General features: G+C 48.0%; 1 protein-coding gene across 1 annotated transcript in view; it reads right to left on the reverse strand.

The window, feature by feature from the left end:
• TNFAIP8L3 (TNF alpha induced protein 8 like 3) overlaps positions 1–16,385 on the reverse strand; it is a 36,698-nt gene extending 20,313 nt beyond the window's left edge. The window contains exon 1 of the mRNA XM_059371203.1: positions 16,231–16,385. Coding sequence (XP_059227186.1) covers positions 16,231–16,282 — 52 coding nt within the window. The 5' untranslated portion in view covers positions 16,283–16,385. The remainder of the gene's footprint in view (positions 1–16,230) is intronic.
• Positions 16,386–17,608: the final 1,223 nt, after the last annotated feature.

A 17,608-nucleotide genomic window follows, 5' to 3' on the forward strand; every position in this document is an offset into this window, starting at 1 on the left:
CCTGAATAGTCCTTCTAGCCAGAACTCCCCACCCCCAACACAAAGCCTTTTAAAGGACCTCCTGCCTGATTTCACTGGTTTGTTCACTGCAAACTGCAGAAGCAGAAACCTGCCCTGCTGTGTCCACAGTTGTGTCTCTGACACATAGTAGGAGCTCAAATAAATTTAAACCTCAAAAAACCAGCAGTGACAAGTCAGGAAGCAATGTTGTGGGGGAAAGACAAGGACAGGCTCTATCATGGCATGCCACCTTGCAGGGCCAAGAATCTATGTTTTGTTCCCCTCTCCAGCTTCATTCTCTCTAGACTCTGAGTTCCTGACTGCCAGCCACACCCAGGTGTCCCAGTACCAGGTTTGATCACTCTCACGTCCTCTCTGCGCCTCTGCCCATCCTGCTCCCTGGTGTTTGGACATAGGTGCCTCCCTCGCCCCCTTCTTCCCGATTCCTATCTGACCAGCCAGGCTCCACAAAAGGACTTCTGACCTCTGAGCATGCATCCCTGCCACCACATTTCCCTCTAGTCTACTCGTCCCAGTGCAGAGCCATCACACACCAGCTGGGTGAGTGATGTCATGTGCCGCCTGTCTGTGAGTGGCTGGACGGCAGGCATCATGATGTATTCATCCCATGGCTCTAGCCAGGGACTGAAACGCAGAGAACATTCATTGTGTGAGCAAATGATTATCAGTCTTAACATTTTATTGAAATGTCTTCACACTTATGTCAGGAGAAATAACGATAATCAGAACCAGTGTGGCTCCAGGACACTGAAGCCTATCTCCTCCAACCAGGGGCCTAAGGTCACCCCCACTGAGCCTCTTTCCCACCTGGGCATGCTTGCCAGGACATCACTCCTCTAGGTCATCAGTCACGCTTCCTTTTTATTATTTTAGAAATCCATTTTCAAAGTGATATGGGTACATTATTTTAAAAGTCTGGTCACTCTAGGGCTTATCCAAAATGCAGCATCTTCTGGCCCACTTTGGATGCTGGCTCTTCATGGCAAAAAATTTCAAACTCTTTTAGCTATTTCAACTAATAATTACCTCTTTATGTTTACATAAAGACATAAATTACATGCTTATACTGTTAGTCCTCCACTTTGCTTTTAACTTCCTATTATGGAAGCTGAGAAATTAGCTCTCCCCCATTCATTTCTCCTTCCACTTTCCCATTTAGTTCTGGTTTATAATATTTGGTTAAATCAGACTTCAGTGATTTACATTACTGTGACTTGGATACCATTTGTAGCTGACTCATGTATGCTCGATCACTTCCATGACTGCATTTCCTTTTTTATTCATCTTATTTTCTCAGGAGTTAAACACTGCCTTGTTTTTCTTCCGGTTGGTTTTCTATCTACCTAGCACTAATTTACTCCCAAAGTTCCTAGCACAATACAACGTTCTCAATGGGCTCAGACACATCAACTCATCTTTTACTTTAATTTTCTTTCTTGGAGACTTGTTGGGGCACTCTTGGTGGCCTGGTCCAAATCTGGGCACCTCTCCCTCCTAAGCCCCTGCTAGGACCCCACCCTGGTGCTCCTTCCATCCTTCTTCCCTTCTCTCTGTGTCCGTCTCATGGCTTCCTCTTTCTTAACTTATACCCCGTTTCAGTGGAACACATTGTGCAGCAGAGGCATCAGCACACTACCTGAAAGAGCCCAACAACAAAGGGCCAAAAGGCAAAATATATTTGGGTACTTATACAACCATTTAAATGTAGCCATTAAAGAAAAAGTAGAAGTGCTCATGGGCCATCCAAAAACAGGTGGCAGGCCAGACGTGGCCTGGGGGCCTCAGGTGGCTGACTCCTAATCTAGCAGCTCCCTAAGGAAGGGAATGTGGTAGGGTATGAAGGGTAGGAAGGGAATGTGGACACCTAATATGTCTTACGATGACTTTATTCCATCCACACACTCGACTGATGGTTTGATGGGGTTCAGAACTCTACCTGGGAAATCCTTTGCTTTGAGAATTCAAAGGCATTGTACCACTGTTGTTTAGCTCTTGGTGCTGCTAGTTGGAAAACCAGTCCATTGGTAAAAGGGCCTGGTTATTCTCTCTGGAAGCTTTAAGATCTTTGTTTCATGACCACTCATGGCCGTACGTCTCAGAATTTCCTCTGCCTTCATTCCTCTAATGCCTAGGAGGGCTTGTGAGGTGAGTGGGGGGTCCAGGGAGAGGAAATGGAGAGATGCACCTGGGTGGAAAAGGCTGCAGGGAAGGGGAGCATTAAGGATGAGACAGTGATCTGGGGCCAGTGAGACAGGACAGAAGGGGACAGGTCAGGAGTGAGACTTGCTTCTGGCAAGAGGTAAGAGATCAGGAGGCTGCTGCTGGGGAGCCAGCTTTTCTCAGTGTTGGACTCTTTAAGAGGTACAATCCTCCAGGTGAAGAGGTCCAAGAAGGCTGGGCAACCATGAATGGCAGGACCGCTGCAGGCCTAGGGACTCAAGAGAGGGCCCTTCTTGCGACCCCTGCCCCTCTGGCCTCCCTGCCATGTGACCTGACTTCCTGATGTCCTGACCAGCTGCTCTTCATTCTTGCCTGCCTCCAGGCTGCCTTAAGATAATCTTGGCTCCTTAATTATCAACAATCTTCAGACTTAGACTCCAGTTTCTCTCATTGAGTTATGACAATTTGGCAGAATTATTTTTATGTGATTTTTTTTCCTTAACCAAAAATGAAATAAACAAAACCTAAGGATGTTTGGAACATCTTCATCCCACCCGTGCCTCAGTTTATCACTGACCTCCCTCCTGGGGTGAAGGAAAGCCTGGGGTGGGGGTATTTGGTGACAGCTTTCTGGAGATAATTCCTGGGTGCTTTACTACAAATGAAGGTCTCAGGATGTATCATCCATTATGGACATAAATGCCTACTTTCTCTAAGAACTCACTCCTATCTTGACTATTCTGTCTTTCCTATTCCCTGATCTCTTTTTAAAAAATCACAGTGGTCATATTCACTCACTTGCAATTGATAAGAAGGAGATATGGCTGCTTAATAAAGAACTGACATTGCTCTCCATGGGAAAATTAAGTGACTTTTTTTTTCCCCCAAATGGGAGAATGAGGTTTTCTTGGAGGGTGAAAATAGTCAATATATATTTTTATATCTGAAAAGAGGTAAAAATAATTATTTTGTATATTACAAACCAAGAAAGTAAAGATAGACAAAATCCTAGGTTAAAAATTCTGATAAAGGTGAATTGAAATGGTTAGTACTTCTGTTTCCTATAAGCTTCTTGACTGGGCTACCCCTATTTGATTGGCTAGAGTAGAGTAAGGTGGACATAGGGAGGCAGTAAAGAACACTATGGCCATGATGTCTCTTATTTTCAGTTCCAAGAAACCCTCTGCATAAGAAATCCTCAATTAAATTTCTAATTCCATTAGAAACACACACACACACAAATAGATACACATGATATTTAATATCATACAGCTCCTCAATAATAATTTTGTTTTAGAATGGCAGACCAATGGTGGCAGTAGACTTCTAGAATAGGATTTTAAATGCTCACCCCTCTTTTTTTCTAATTGTAAAAGTAATAAAGACACAAAATCAATGTGTAAATGAAAAAGTAGAAAGTCATAGTCATTCGTATTTGGGATAGAGGTCAGGGATAGAGAAATGTCATGCCAGCTGCATACAATGACAGTCAGCTAGCGTCAGTGAGGCCACGTTCAGGGGCCAAGATGGCTGAGTCAGCAAGCTCATTCCAGCATTGCATTTCGCTTGAGAGGCTCTGGTACCCTGTGCCGGACTCTGAACCCCAAAGCTATGAGCTCGTTACCTACTCATTACCTATGCTGACGGCCCACACTTCCTCTTCATGTAACGAGGGCCCATGAAGCCTAGGCCAGGTGGCCCCAGATGGGCAGAATGATGTGGGGGAGGCACCAGGGAGAGTGGAGGGCCACAGCCCGGGCAGTGGGTGAGCAGGAAGAGGGCTGAGAAGCCTGGAGCATAACCCCCACCAGAAGAAGCCCTGAGAGGGACTCAGGGAGGACTTGTCTGAGGGGAAAGAAGAGCACAGGGAAGTAAGGGAAGAACTGCTCTCAAGGAAGAAGATGGAGGGGACTGGGACAAAACTAAAAGAAAACCACAGGATGAGCAGTGGCCTAGGCCACCAGATCTCACTCGATTGTTGCTTTTCAATTAACATGTCCTGCTAAAAGTTATACATAATCACTGTGAAATATCTGGAAGAAAAGTGCAAAGAAGGCAATTATAATTACCCATAAACTCATCATATAAAATGGTTAATTCTGTTCCAGAATTAAAAAGTTAAAAAAATGTTTATGTGTATGAATGAGAATAAAGGAGACTCTTCTCCTCTTCTCTATAAAAATGAGTGTATGTATATGTATGTGTAGGGGCGTGTGTGTGTATAAGTAAATATATGTTCATATATGTGTGTATATGCATGTATGGAGCACAAGTGAGATCACAGATTATCAAGCTTTCATTATGCATTATACTGCAAACTCTTCCCTCCCTATATTATTATATGTTCTTCAAATTAATTTTTCTTTTTTTTTAAGATTTTATTTATTTATTTAAACGACAGAGATCACAAGCAGGCAGAGAGGCAGGCAGAGAGAAAGGAAGGGAAGCAGGCTCCCTGCTGAGCAGAGAGCCCGATGCCGGGCTCCATCCCAGGACCCTGGGATCATGACCTGAGCTGAAGGCAGAGGCTTTAACCCACTGAGCCACCTAGGCGCCCCCCAAATTTTTCTTAACAACTGAATAATATTCTGCCATGTGGAAATGTTGTTATGTATTTAATTGTTCAGTAGCTATTTGACCGAATGTTGTTTTTTAGGTTGGATACGTAGGTTTGCTGCTGCCCTCATTTTGATGGGGGTGGTGGTGCTGTTTTTAATAGTGAAAATTCAGCACGTGTTTTGTGATTTGGGGTAATCTCTGATTCTGTATCTTCATCTGTAAACTGAGAATAATAATGCCTGCTTTATCCATGTCCTGGTTTTGCTGTGGATCAAGTGTACAGGGTATTTCATTGTTCTTCAGCCTTTACTGTTGTTTCACTCTGAATAACTTAGTGGCTAAGGAGGCCACAGAAAACCTGGGGAAAGCTGAGGTAGAGGTAATGGTCTGGGTCTGGAGGTGCTGAGATGAGGGGCCTCCTGGCCAGTGAGAAGGAGAGGCCCAGATGCCTTAAAGGCAGGATTTTTTGGGAGAGAGGACTGGGCGAGACTGCAGCTTTGGGAATTTTTGGCCTTGCGCCTTTAGAACGAACAGTCTCTCCCAAATGAAAGTATATTGTCAGAAAAGACCAGGCTGAGGACTCAGCCTGAAGAGACATGTGTAGGAAAAAAGTATTAATGATGGACACAGGAGGAGCAATGGAAGAAGCGTCTGGGAAAACCAGGATTACATATGGTCAGAGAATTCGAAAGGAAAAAAAAAAAAGCCAAGATATTATTGTTGAATTCCCACTGGACCCTGCTCTGGGCTCTCTCAAAGTTGACTCTGTTTTAACTGAACTCTGCCTGTCTTGTTTCACTGAGACTGAATCATTCAATATGAATACCCTTAAATCCTAAGGGTAGAGAGGTTAACACAGATGAACAAATTTCCCTGTTTCCTTACAAAAATAGTCAATCTAAACACAGATAAAAACCATAACTGGAGAACTAGAAGTCAATAAATCTATCCCTGAAGCCAGTAAATATTAAACTCAAAAGTAGATTAGCATTTGCAATTGTCACTGGGCATCTATAAAACCCAGTAAACATCTTTTGGCTATTAAAAACTATGAAAATCTTCTGAAGGCTCTGTGTAGGGCCCTTCTGATGAAGGGGAGGAGGGACCAGGCAGAAGGGTAAGGCCTTGTGTGGGTCTGTGGTGGCCTGAGTTCTGGGCAGACGTGCCTGGTGGGGAAGGGGTGGCAAGAACCCAAGACAAGGTGTTGGGAGGACACAGAGCAGGGGTCCCTTTGATATCACAACATCCAAAATAACTCTGATCCTTTTCTAAAAATTATGTATGATTTTGGGAAGGACAGAGGAGCCAGAGGATCTGGCCTCCAGCTCTGGTTCTGACACTGCTTGGCAGCATAACCAGAGGCTTTAATGTCCCCAAGAAAACATTGCGTTGGGGGGGCTTTTGTTCTCTTAAAAAGACTGCTCCCTCCCCAAAGAAAGTTCCCTTGCATCTTTTCAGGATTGTTTTTTTGGCTTCGGAAAAGCACATCTATTCTTAGGGCTCAATCTAATTTCCTTCTTTGTACCGATCTTTACACATATTCTACCATGAGCTTGCATTCCTTTGGTCAGAAACTAATGTTACTAAAAAGCAGCAAGTAAGAGACCGCAGGGACACCCAAACCCCAATAATCAAGCTCTGAATCTCAACTTCTCTTCACTGTGAGGCAGGCTCATCCTTGCGTTTCTGCTCATCCTCGAATCCAATGGGTTACCATGCCCTCAGAATTCTTTATCTGAGATGATTTAATGCTGGAGTGGAAAAAAAAATGCCTGAGGACCCAGCAAGCTTAAGTACACTCTGATAAAAAGAATGTTTGTCTGTCTCTCCTGAATTTGCTTTTCAGTCCTTCTCTTGTCCTAGTGTTTGCTACATTCACAACCTGCCACGTCCCCATGGTCTGGAGATGTGCATGGCTTCAGGGTCCTTCTATAACCTTCTCTCCCCGGTAGGAGCTTGGTGCCCCTCTCTTCATCCTCCCTCCCAAACCACACTTCACCAGCTCTAGAAGAGGAATCTGGGCCAGCCAGTCCTTGCCAATGTGCTACTGGGCTAGTGCAGGTGATGTCTGGTGCTTAACACAGGGCTTTCTGGAGATGTCATGTCCTACCAGAAGGAGCCTCATGGAGAAACCTAACAGTCAGGATTCTGGGCCCCATGGGTGCTGGAGGGGGATACAAATGAGCCTGGTGGCATCCAACAACTTAACCACCTAATCTACCTTGTACAAGAGCACTATTTTTGGAGTTCCCCTGACTTCATATCCACTGACAAGATGCACATTCCTAAGCAAGTTATTTAACCTCTCTGTGCCTCTGTTTCCCAGTTTATAAAATGAGGCTATTTCTAGTACATATCCTAGAAGGTGGTATAAGGGTTCAATATCACATAAATAAACTGTCCAGATTTGAATACATTATATGTGCTTAGTTAACATGAAATAAATGAGTAAAATTCAAAACATCACTATTATTTTACATTTAGGACTAGCCCTCTGGGACTGGACTCTGGCTGGCAAAGAGCATCCTCACAGCTTCTCATCTTGTTAGATATTTGCCACAGTTTCTTAAACCCCATGCCCTCTCCGCTGTAACCCCAACCCCAGTCTTCCCTTGCTGTGTCAGTGTTATCCTAAGGAAACCAAGGAAGCACACTGGTAGACAGTCGCTGTTAAAGCCTGCCCTGCAGAAAGCCCCATCATCTCCCTCCCACATTCTACACCGAAATCTCTGTTGACTTCCCCAGCGCAACCCACAGGCCCCAAATCAGACCTGCTGGACATGCGTGCTCACCAGAACGGCCCGTGACAGAACTTCTTCCCTTGTGTGAAACAGGAGCCTCCACTATAAAAATATCAATTAGGAATCTCCATAAAGCTACGTATCACCAAAATGTTTCCTTGCATGGTTAGAACAGTTTCACAGAAAGCATATTTTACTTTTGAGAAGAGAACCTACAAGACAGCGGCTTCTCCTGGGGTTTTTCAACAGTTTAAACCAGTATTTGGACACTACCAAAGTGTCTTTTTTTTCTTCTTTTTTTTCTGGAGAACTGAGTTACAAAATACTGGTTTCTATTAGGGTGTGTCTAGCACTTTCTGTGCCGCCAAGCTTTCCATTTTTATAGTCTGCACACTAGGAGATTTTCCATGAACAGGCTCAAATTTATTCCCAGGCAATGATGTTTAGGCAAGCCAATATGAACGTGAAGACTGTTTGAAAGCAGCATCAGAATTTGGACCATGCAACTGCCTAAAAACAAGCAAACAAACCCATCTCTGACGTACAAAAAAGTAATAGATTTTTTTGGCATGCCTTAATATATGTGGGGGACAAGGGTACTCACTCTCATACGTTTCCTTAGATTAGGTTGTTAGAGAAAACTTGTTTTTTAAATTTTTCTCTATCCTTTATTTCTATACTTGCACAGAATACAGCCCAAACACCCACCTACACAGGCATTTTACATGAAGAGCTACAAGCCAAGTGACTGCAAAAAACAAAACCAAATTATGTATATAATGTTTTTATAGAGATCTGCATGTGAATTAAAGTAGGAGCCAATGGTAACTCTGGAGGAAAAGGAACCAGTTAGTGGAGAGTGCTAATGGAAAGTGTGACTATAATTTGGTTTTGCTGACAAATCAAAAAACAGGTGCTATATTTTTAAAGAAAAAAATAGCATAGGAAATAGGGCTTTATATTTACACACTCACACATATTCTTGTTCCAACTTTAGAAACTTACATTGGCTACAAGTACCACTATGACACCCAATTTTACTTTTTTTTTTTTTTTAAGATTTTATTTATTTATTTGACAGAGAGAGAGAGAGAGAGAGAGAGAGAGAGAGATCACAAGCAGGCAGAGAAAGAGGTGGAAGCAGGCTCCCTGCTGAGCAGAGAGCCTGATGCAGTGCTCCATCGCAGGACCCTGAGATCACGACCTGAGCCAAAGGCAGAGGCTTGACCCACTGAGCCACCCAGGCACCCCCGCATTTTACTTTACTTTTTAAGTACGACAACTCCCTTCTGCTGCTGGTCATCAAAGGAGATCCCCACTGGGTCAGGCCAAGCTCCTCACAGGCTTCCAGCCTTGCCACTTTCTCTTTTTTCTACCCCCATCTAAATTTTTCACTCCTTCAAGGCTACCCTCAAGGCCCATTTCCTCCATGAAGCTCACCACCAGAATTCCAGACAATGCCTCTTGCTCCAGATCCTACAGCATTTTTTGCTGAGGCCTCCCCGTCTTGCAGATTCAGTTTTGGGTGGGTGTTTTCTCTCCTCAACAAATCTGCAAATTTCTAGAGGGTAGGGTCCCATCGAATTCTATTTCTCCATGTGACCATAGCACTCTGTGCCACTCTGAACATGAAACAGGTGAACAGCCAGTACCTCTTGGATTGAATGGACTGAACAACTGGGTGCGGAGCTATGAGGTCTGGAATGGCCAATTTCATCTGGCAATCTAAATTTTCCTAGGGAGGTCTAGGTAAAACTTACAGCTCAATGACTATTCCCTGAGCTTTGCTGGTAGACCGGGCTGCCCTCTCTAATGAAACTCTCCTGAAGAATTCTGGGGACTACCTGCAGGGGATTTCGCAATGTCCTGCCCAGGTTTCTCCTGGAGAATGAAGGGCCAAGCATGCCACAAGCCTCTGGGGGCCTGTAGATAGCTCTCAGTGGGTGGGGAGAGCTTCACCCAAGTTTGCACCCTGTTCCTTGGGATGGCCTGCATCTAATGACCAACCTTGTCCCCTTGTATAAGGGGACATGAAGGCCTGGCCCCTCACCCTGACTCAGAACAATTCTGAAGGGCTGTTCTAGCTCCAGAGCTGGAGGCTATTATTACTGGGTGTGCACTGGAGCTCAGCTTCTCACTCTGCCTAATCCAGTGTCCCTCCCCTTCCCTTTCCTTCCCCAAATAAACCCAGTGCATGCCAACCTCAATCACAGAGCCCACTTCCTGGGGAAACAGCCTACAACAGCATCTATCCATCCATTCATTCATCCATCCATCCATCCATCCATCCATCCATCCATCCACATATAGGCATACCTCATTTTGTTGCACTTGGCTTAATGAGCTTTGCACATTTCCCCCCCGAAACTGAAGGTTTATGGCAACCCTGATGGAGTAAGTCATTTTCCCAACAGCATTTGCTCACTTTATGTCTCTGTAACACATCCTGATAATTTTTACAATATTTCAAACTTTCAAATTATTATTAACATTTGTTATGGCGATCTGTGATCAGTGATTATAGCTCACTGAAAGCTCAGATAATGGTTAGTATTTTTTAGCAGTAAAATGTTCTTAAAAAATTTTTTTGAGTGAGAGAAAAAAAGATGGGGGGTGGGACAAATAGAGAATTCTTTTTTTTTTTTTTTAAAGATTTTATTTATTTGACAAAGAGATCACAAGTAGGCAGAGAGGCAGGGGGAAGCAGGCTCCCCACTGAGCAGAGAGCCTGATGCAGGGCTTGATCCCAGAACCCTGAGATCATGACCTGAGCCGAAGGCAGAGACTTAACCCACTGAGCCACCCAGGTGCCCCATAAAGAGAGAATCTTAAGCAGGCTCCACGTGGGGTTCCATCTCACCCTTAGATCATGACCTGACTTCAAATCAAGAGTCAGATAGATGCTTATCTGACTGAACCACATAGGTGCCTGAACAGTAAAGGATTTTTAAATTAAGGTATATAAATTGTTTTTTTTAAAGATATCATGCAATTGCACACTTAAGAGATTACGCTACAGTATAAATGTGACTTTCATATGCATTGGAGAAGCTAAAAATTCCCTGGCCTAACTTTATTGCAATATTTGCTTTAGTGCAATATTTGCAATATACTGAATCTGCAGTATCCTGTGCTGTGCCTGTCTTCACTTATCCATGCAGGCACACAGCCAGCCAGCCAGCCAGCCAGCCAGAAACCTACCAGTGTTGGGGGGATCCAAGGTGTTAGTGGGAGGTGATACAGGTGAAAATGACTCCATCCTTGCCCTCAGGGAGCTAAGAATCCAGGACAAGAGGCAAGAATGTACCAGAATAACCCTAAAGCACACAATGGCAAGTGGCTGTTATTAAGACAACAGAGATTTGGCTGGGTACAATCCCAGGGCAAGGGGTCAGGAGTTTTCATGCACTGGTGCAGGCCGTGGCCATTGCTGTATGTGTCCTGTCTCCCCATCTGATCTTAAGCCCTGGAAGCCAGAATGGATAGTGTCCTTACCTCTCTGCCTTCCCCATACTTCCCAACACGGGGTCCCAGACAGCAAGAAATCTTAAAACACTGAAGGCAATCTTTGGCAGTTCCACTGCATAGGAAAGGTTTCTGGCTGTCTGGTCTCTCAATGCAGAGTTCTCAGGAGGCTCCTCAAGATGCACATTCATTTATTATGCCCATAAAATCTCAGGAACCTGAAAGCACAAGACAAGGTCCTGACCCATAAAGCAGTTACAGTGTGTGGACAAGGCAGAGGCCCATGGAAATGTCCACAAACAGGAACAAGACACAAGACAGTGACTAACAGGCACGTGGTACCTCATCCTCAGATGGTCTCCATCCCGGGCTGGCCAGCCCATCCACTGTCAATCTGTCAGTTAACTAGGGTTACCCAACAGTCTCCACCAGGAACCTGACGATGAGAATGAACAAACTGCCGAACCTCATAATCACCTCAAGCTAGTGCTCTAGCATGGTCTATTATTCACAGCGGACAAGTGCCTGTAAGCAAAACACCACCTCTAAGTGCCTGATGGAAAGAAGGGGTCGGCTGGGAAGTGTGGGTCGGGGAGTCACTCTTCTGTATTCCCCGGCCCTCACCCCGACTCAGCATGCCAGTCCTCTTCCACTCTCCCTCTCCTTTCACTGCTTTTATACAGTCTGTCAGCACTTGTTGTTTGCTTCTCGGAAATGGCACTTGCATCTTCCCTCTTCTGCTTCGCCTGAGCGCTGCCACTTGCCCTGATACTGCGGCCACCCCAGTCACCGGTGCTCCAAGCCTAGGCAGTCCCGCACTTCATGTCTGCTGGATGCGGCTCCTGCAAACCCAGCTCTCAGTCAGTCCTGTCTCTGCATAATGATCAGCTCATTAGGGTCCTCCCTGGCCCCATCAAGACTAGTCACTAAGAATCCTTTTCTACGTGGCCCTCCCTATCACTCCAATACCTTTATTTTCCAGTACTCCCTAGAATATGTCCTCCACTCTAGTCACCTCCCTGCTCATCTGGGCCTTTGCTCAAGTGGTGTCTGACTTCTGGAACACCTTTCCTCTTCTCAATCACCTACGGAATCCTACCTACTTGAATCCTACCTGCCTAATCCACCTTGCTACTTTGTTCACAAGGACCACACTGAGGACCTAGGTGGTGAGAAGGATGGAAAAGGCAGGTTAGAGGCCTGATGTCTTCCCATTTCCTTTACTGTCTTGAAGCTTCCCTACCATATCTTGATTCCATGGCTTGGAAATGCTTTTCTGTTGCGCCTGCCTGGGTTGTGAAGAAACCCCACCAGCTTGACGACCCTGGACCACCTAGCGGTGAGTGGAAGGAGCCTGTTTGCCCTCAGCTGGGTAGACTTTGTTTTACAGGCCTAAAAGAGAAAAAGCTGACACGGCTAATGTTTACTTGCTTGTTGCTTCTTAGGAAAGATTCTTAATCACTGTCGAGTTAATATACCAAGTGCTAAAATTTCTGAGAGATGGATGGTGGGTTTGCCAAATGACAGACTGCCAAGTTGGGTCTCTGGAATGAATCCAGTGTTCCATAAACCCTGCCTCTTTCCTAATCATAGAAAGAACCCCAAACGACAGAAAGGCAGAGTAGAGTTTCAGGCAGCAGAATGACACAGAAGCCTCATCCTGTGCTTCCTGAAAAACAGAAAGAGCAGCTGGAGACAAATCTCATCTCCCCCCTTCACCCACTATGCACAGTGCTGTCCTGCTTGATGAGGGCACCACAGGCACCAGGGAGATCTTTGGAAACGTCTCTTGAAAGGGGTGAAGAGTAGGTGGTCCTCGGAGACTTTCTTACTCTTCTGCCAACTTGTAACTGGGAAAGTGACTGAGATGGGTAAAAATGGAAGGGGAATGATGAGGACTTCCTGGGCCTCCTTCTACCTTGAAGGAAAATGGTTCACTGGTTGGAAGGGCTACCTCCTCTTGTATCATTTGAAATGGCATGAAAGTGGATATTTCCAAGTTAGCCGGTGGGTTGGATAAGGGCTTCTCTGCTTTGTGTTACTTTACCTAGGGTTAGAGGAAAGGGGGATGGTGAAGGTAATAGTTCTGAATGTCTCCATCTTCATGCCCTGAGCTGGAAGATGAGGAGGATAAGAAGAGGTAAATTAAAGATAACCTTCCCCAAACAAACACACACACACACACACACACACACACACACACACACACCAGAGAGAATGAGAGAGTGAAATTCAAAACAAACCGCAGGCAATTACATTAATATGATAATAATGACAATAATACGTGTTACACATGTCTACTGATTTACATTTTATAAAGCACTGGCGTACGTTATTTAGCAGTATTCTTACAATAAATAGTCCAGTCAGAGGACAATCAACATAGCAGCTACCATGTACTGAAAAATTACCAGAAACACTTCATGTGGTATTTTTTTTATCTTTAATTTTTTATTTTTTATAAACATATATTTTTATCCCCAGGGGTACAGGTCTGTGAATCGCCAGGTTTACACACTTCACAGCACTCACCAAAGCACATACCCTCCCCAATGTCCATAACCCCACCCCCCTTCTCCCAACCCCCCTCCCCCGAGCAACCCTCAGTTTATTTTGTGAGATTAAGAGTCACTTATGGTTTGTCTTCCTTCATGTGGTATTTTATTTAATCCTCACACCTCTTTGTGGTACTACTGTTATCTCCATTCTACAGAGGGAGAAACAGGTTTGGAGAGGTTAAGATACTTGCCCAACAGGTAGAGAATGACACCTAGGTCCTTCTGATTCCAAGAGTATATAGGCTCTTGACCTTAACAGGGTATCTCATGGCAGGGCCTTTTTTTTTGCAAGTTCTAGAAGGGAAGGCCACTCAGGAGGAAGCAGTCCTCATATATTAACTCCCCAAGAGGTAGGTTCTCACAGACACACACACACACAATGAATACTCCAAGAAGTCCCACTTCTCTGTTGTCCCCAGTTACACAAATGCACTCAGCTTGCACAGATACAGGTCCACAGATGGACCTGCATGGAGACAAAGATCAACCCCTAAGGATAACATAGCTTCATTTAACCTGTATCTGAAGTTGCAACAAGGGTTTCCATTTGACAGGATGCAACTACAGCAAGGCAATGAATTAGCATCTAGTTCTGAAGCTTTGTCACGAAAAATAGTTTAAGCCTGAGAATAATGAGATGGAATGCCATTTAGCAGAATGGCTTGTGATATTCAATTAAATGTTCAGATTGAGAGATTCATGCACAGAGAAGAAGAAATGACTGTAGGAAACAGCAGGGCAGAGACACATGGTGACAGCTCATAGAGTTGGCTGTCCTATTCTTCATGGGACCCATCTGACCTCAGTGGTAAGGTCTGCTGTTAGCGCAGGGGCCTGACACAAACAGACATGCACACATCTGGGATACCCGGGACTGGGAAGGCTTGGTGGAGAAGAAACAGGACTCTTGAGAACTCCTTCCCTCCCCTTTTACCAAAGCACCAACTCCTCCTCTGGAGTGTCTCCTCCCCCTTCTTCTCCTCCCTCTTCTTTCTCTAAGCTTCCTTCTCCTCTCTTGAAACATCAACCTGCTTAAGAGACCTGAGGGTGGGGTGGGGACAGCATGTTAGTTCCTGGGATTTTGAGACTGTGAAGTGTCGAGGTCAGCATCCCCCAACCCTGCCCCAGCTTTCCAGATACACTTAGATACATACATAAACACCCACCGGAACTTTAAACAGATGTGAGGAGATCCACAAGTCCCCCATGATACAAAACCTTGGTGCTTCCTCGCCACAGAAACATACAAGTAGGCAAAGGGCTCAGGTCAATTTGTTATATCCACACCTACCGGCACAAAGGAGGTGACCCTTACACATACACACACACACACATGGAGGAATCCTCAACACAGGCATCTTGGTAATGCCACCCTGCCTCTTGACCAGCCTCATCTCTTCCACCCACCCAAAAATGTTGACCACAGCCACTCTGTGAAAGGCGGAGGGGTACTGTGTAGTGGATAGGGAATCACTGTGCCCTTGGCTACTCCCTGCTACTTAGCTTCTCTGGGCTTCTGTAAAATGGAACTAATAACCACCTGGCTAGATGCTGTGAAGATGTAGGGGAATTATCTATGTAGGGCCTTTGGCACAGCGCCTGGCGCTGTCCTGCCTGGTTCCTGAGCTTGCCTTTCCTACACCCACGCCTGGACGCCTGGACGCCTGGGCTGAGTGAGAGTGCCTCCTGGCACTTGGTCCCCACTTTCAGGCTGCTGGTCTGACATAGGGAAGAGTGGGGACTAGTCTAGGACCTTGGGTCTGTAACAGGGGGGTCAACTTTAAGGTCACAAGTCCGCCGCCGGCTGCGGCTAGCCTTCAGGGCCCCCGAGGGTGCCGGGAGCCGGGGACAGGTGGGCTGGGCGACCAGTTCTACCGAGTGTGGACCCGTGGGCGGCAGGTGGAGCCGACCGGTGAAGGTGGGCAGAACCCAGCGGTAAGTCGACCCAAGGCTGTGGGTGGCTTCCTCCTGTTGCTCAGTATCAGGGAGAAGCGGGGGAGGACATTCATTTTTTCCTAAGTAAGCATCCACCCATTGCTTCGATAACTATCGATTGTGAAAAGCCGGCGGCGCCTCTTAAAGGCGAAGCCCGACTCGCGCGTCTGCGCCCCCGCAGCTCCCCCCCTCCCCCCACCGTGGCTGTGTTCCGGGACTCCTCCACTGGGACCTCCTGGGCCTCTGCGGGGCAGCGATGGGCGAACCCCTCTGCTCCGCTCGTGTAGCAGCCTCGGGAACCGCAGCCACTAGCTGTGGTTTGACCCCTGCCCGTCCACCCGTAGGTCCTTTCCTTGCCGGAGTCCTTTGTCACGCCTTCGGACCGGGTCACCTGTCCCGCAGCGTCCCTGGCGCCAGGGTTCGAGGACAGGGTCGGCGCACAGAAAGTTATTTCAAAGGGCAGATGTGTTGCAACCCTCGCTGCAGCAAACTACAGGACGCGGATTTCCCGAACCCTTCCCCACCCCCACCCAGCCCGGGCGACCCGAGCCCGCCGCAGGACGTAGCTACGCGGAGAGCCACCCGCAGATGCACCTCTTCTCCCTCCCGCGCGCCCAAGTGCAGTGGAAAACCTCACAGCAAACTCACGGCGCGGAGCAATCCCCGGTCCTGGCCTGGAAGGGATCGGCCTCCCGCCCGGCAGCTCCGAGAAATACTCGCGATTTCCTGCCCCAGCCTCCCCTCCTCCCGGCCCCGGCCCTCCCGGCTGGGCTGCCGCGGCCCCTCGGTACCTGCGGCGGTCACGGGCTCGCCCTCGCTCTGCTCGCCGGAATCCGAATCCATGCTGCGGACTGCTGGCCGGACGTCCACAGCCGCTCGCCCGTCTGCGGGGCCGCTCGGGGCCGGCGTCCGGGCTCCGGCGACCGCGGCACACTCGGGACGGGCAGCCGCGCGGCGGCAGCGCTGGCGGCGCGGGCTGGGCAACGCGCGGCGGCGGCCGGGGGGCGGCTCCGCAGAGGCGAGCGCCGCCCGCGCCCCGCTCCCCGCGCCCCGCCGGCCGTTGCCTGCGCGCCAGGCGAGCGCGGGGCGGAGGGTGGTGGCGCGCGGGGAGAGAGCGGGGAGGGGGAGGGGAGGCGCGAGCTGGGAGGAGCGGGAGCGTCCGGCCCCGTGGGCTCCAGACGGGGCTTAAATACCCCGGGGGCGGTGCCGCTCCTCCCACCCGCGCCCCGCGCCCGCGCCCGAAGCCCTGGACTTGAGGCGCGCGGTGAGGTCGTGCCGGTCGGCGAGACCGAGCGTGGTCGCGTGCGGGTGGCCAAGTTGGTTGGCTTTTGAGGCGAAAAAGCCCCTACCCCGTAAGAGAAACAAACAAAAAAAGGGTTCCGTGTGGGAGCCCTGGGGCTGCCTTGGCTGGAATCCGAGTCCACCGCTCCGGACCTTGGGCGAGAAACTCAACCTCCCTGAGGTGTTTCCTCACTTGGCAGATGGGGAAATGACAGTTGCCTTTTGCCGGCAAGGTTGTGGGGGAGTAAATAAGATAATGCACGTGAGGAGCCGAGAGCAGGGCCCGGCACCTGGCGAGGAGGGGAACAGCGCTCGGCAGGTACGCTCGCTCGGGCTGCGCTTCTTGCCCGCGTGGGCGGGGCGGGCGGGTGGGCGGCGGAGCGCAGCCGGGCCCCGCTGGGGGCGCGAGCTGGGGGCCTAACTCGCGGCCCTCGCGCGCGGGGGACACACCCTGCCCGCCCCGGCCCCGCCCCTTGGCGCCCTGGATTCGGGCGGAGAATGGGATTTTCAAACCTCGTGTTAACGAGGAGCGCTCCGCATGCTCCGAAGCGCCTACCCTTTCACTTTGTAGAAAGAGGTGTTTGTGAATTCACTTAGTAATTAAAAGACAAAACGACGGGGACCGGTGGGTGGGTGGGTGGGTGGGTGGGTGGGGGGTACGCCCCGAGCAGGAACTGTAAGGCCTCAGGAGATCGGGAGATCGCTGGTTAATTCTCGACCATCGATGCAGTCGAATTATCAACTCCTAGCACTTCCGTAACTTCAGGCCAGCCTCTGTGTTTATGAAGTGCCACCGAAGATGCAGACTGTATTGACGTGGAGGACACAGTCTACCTAAAAGTGCCATTTAATTGTTTCCTGTGTGCTCTTGTTTAATCTGTACAGCGA

This window comes from Mustela nigripes, chromosome 13 (assembly GCF_022355385.1).
Source record: "Mustela nigripes isolate SB6536 chromosome 13, MUSNIG.SB6536, whole genome shotgun sequence".
NCBI lineage: Eukaryota > Metazoa > Chordata > Mammalia > Carnivora > Mustelidae > Mustela > Mustela nigripes.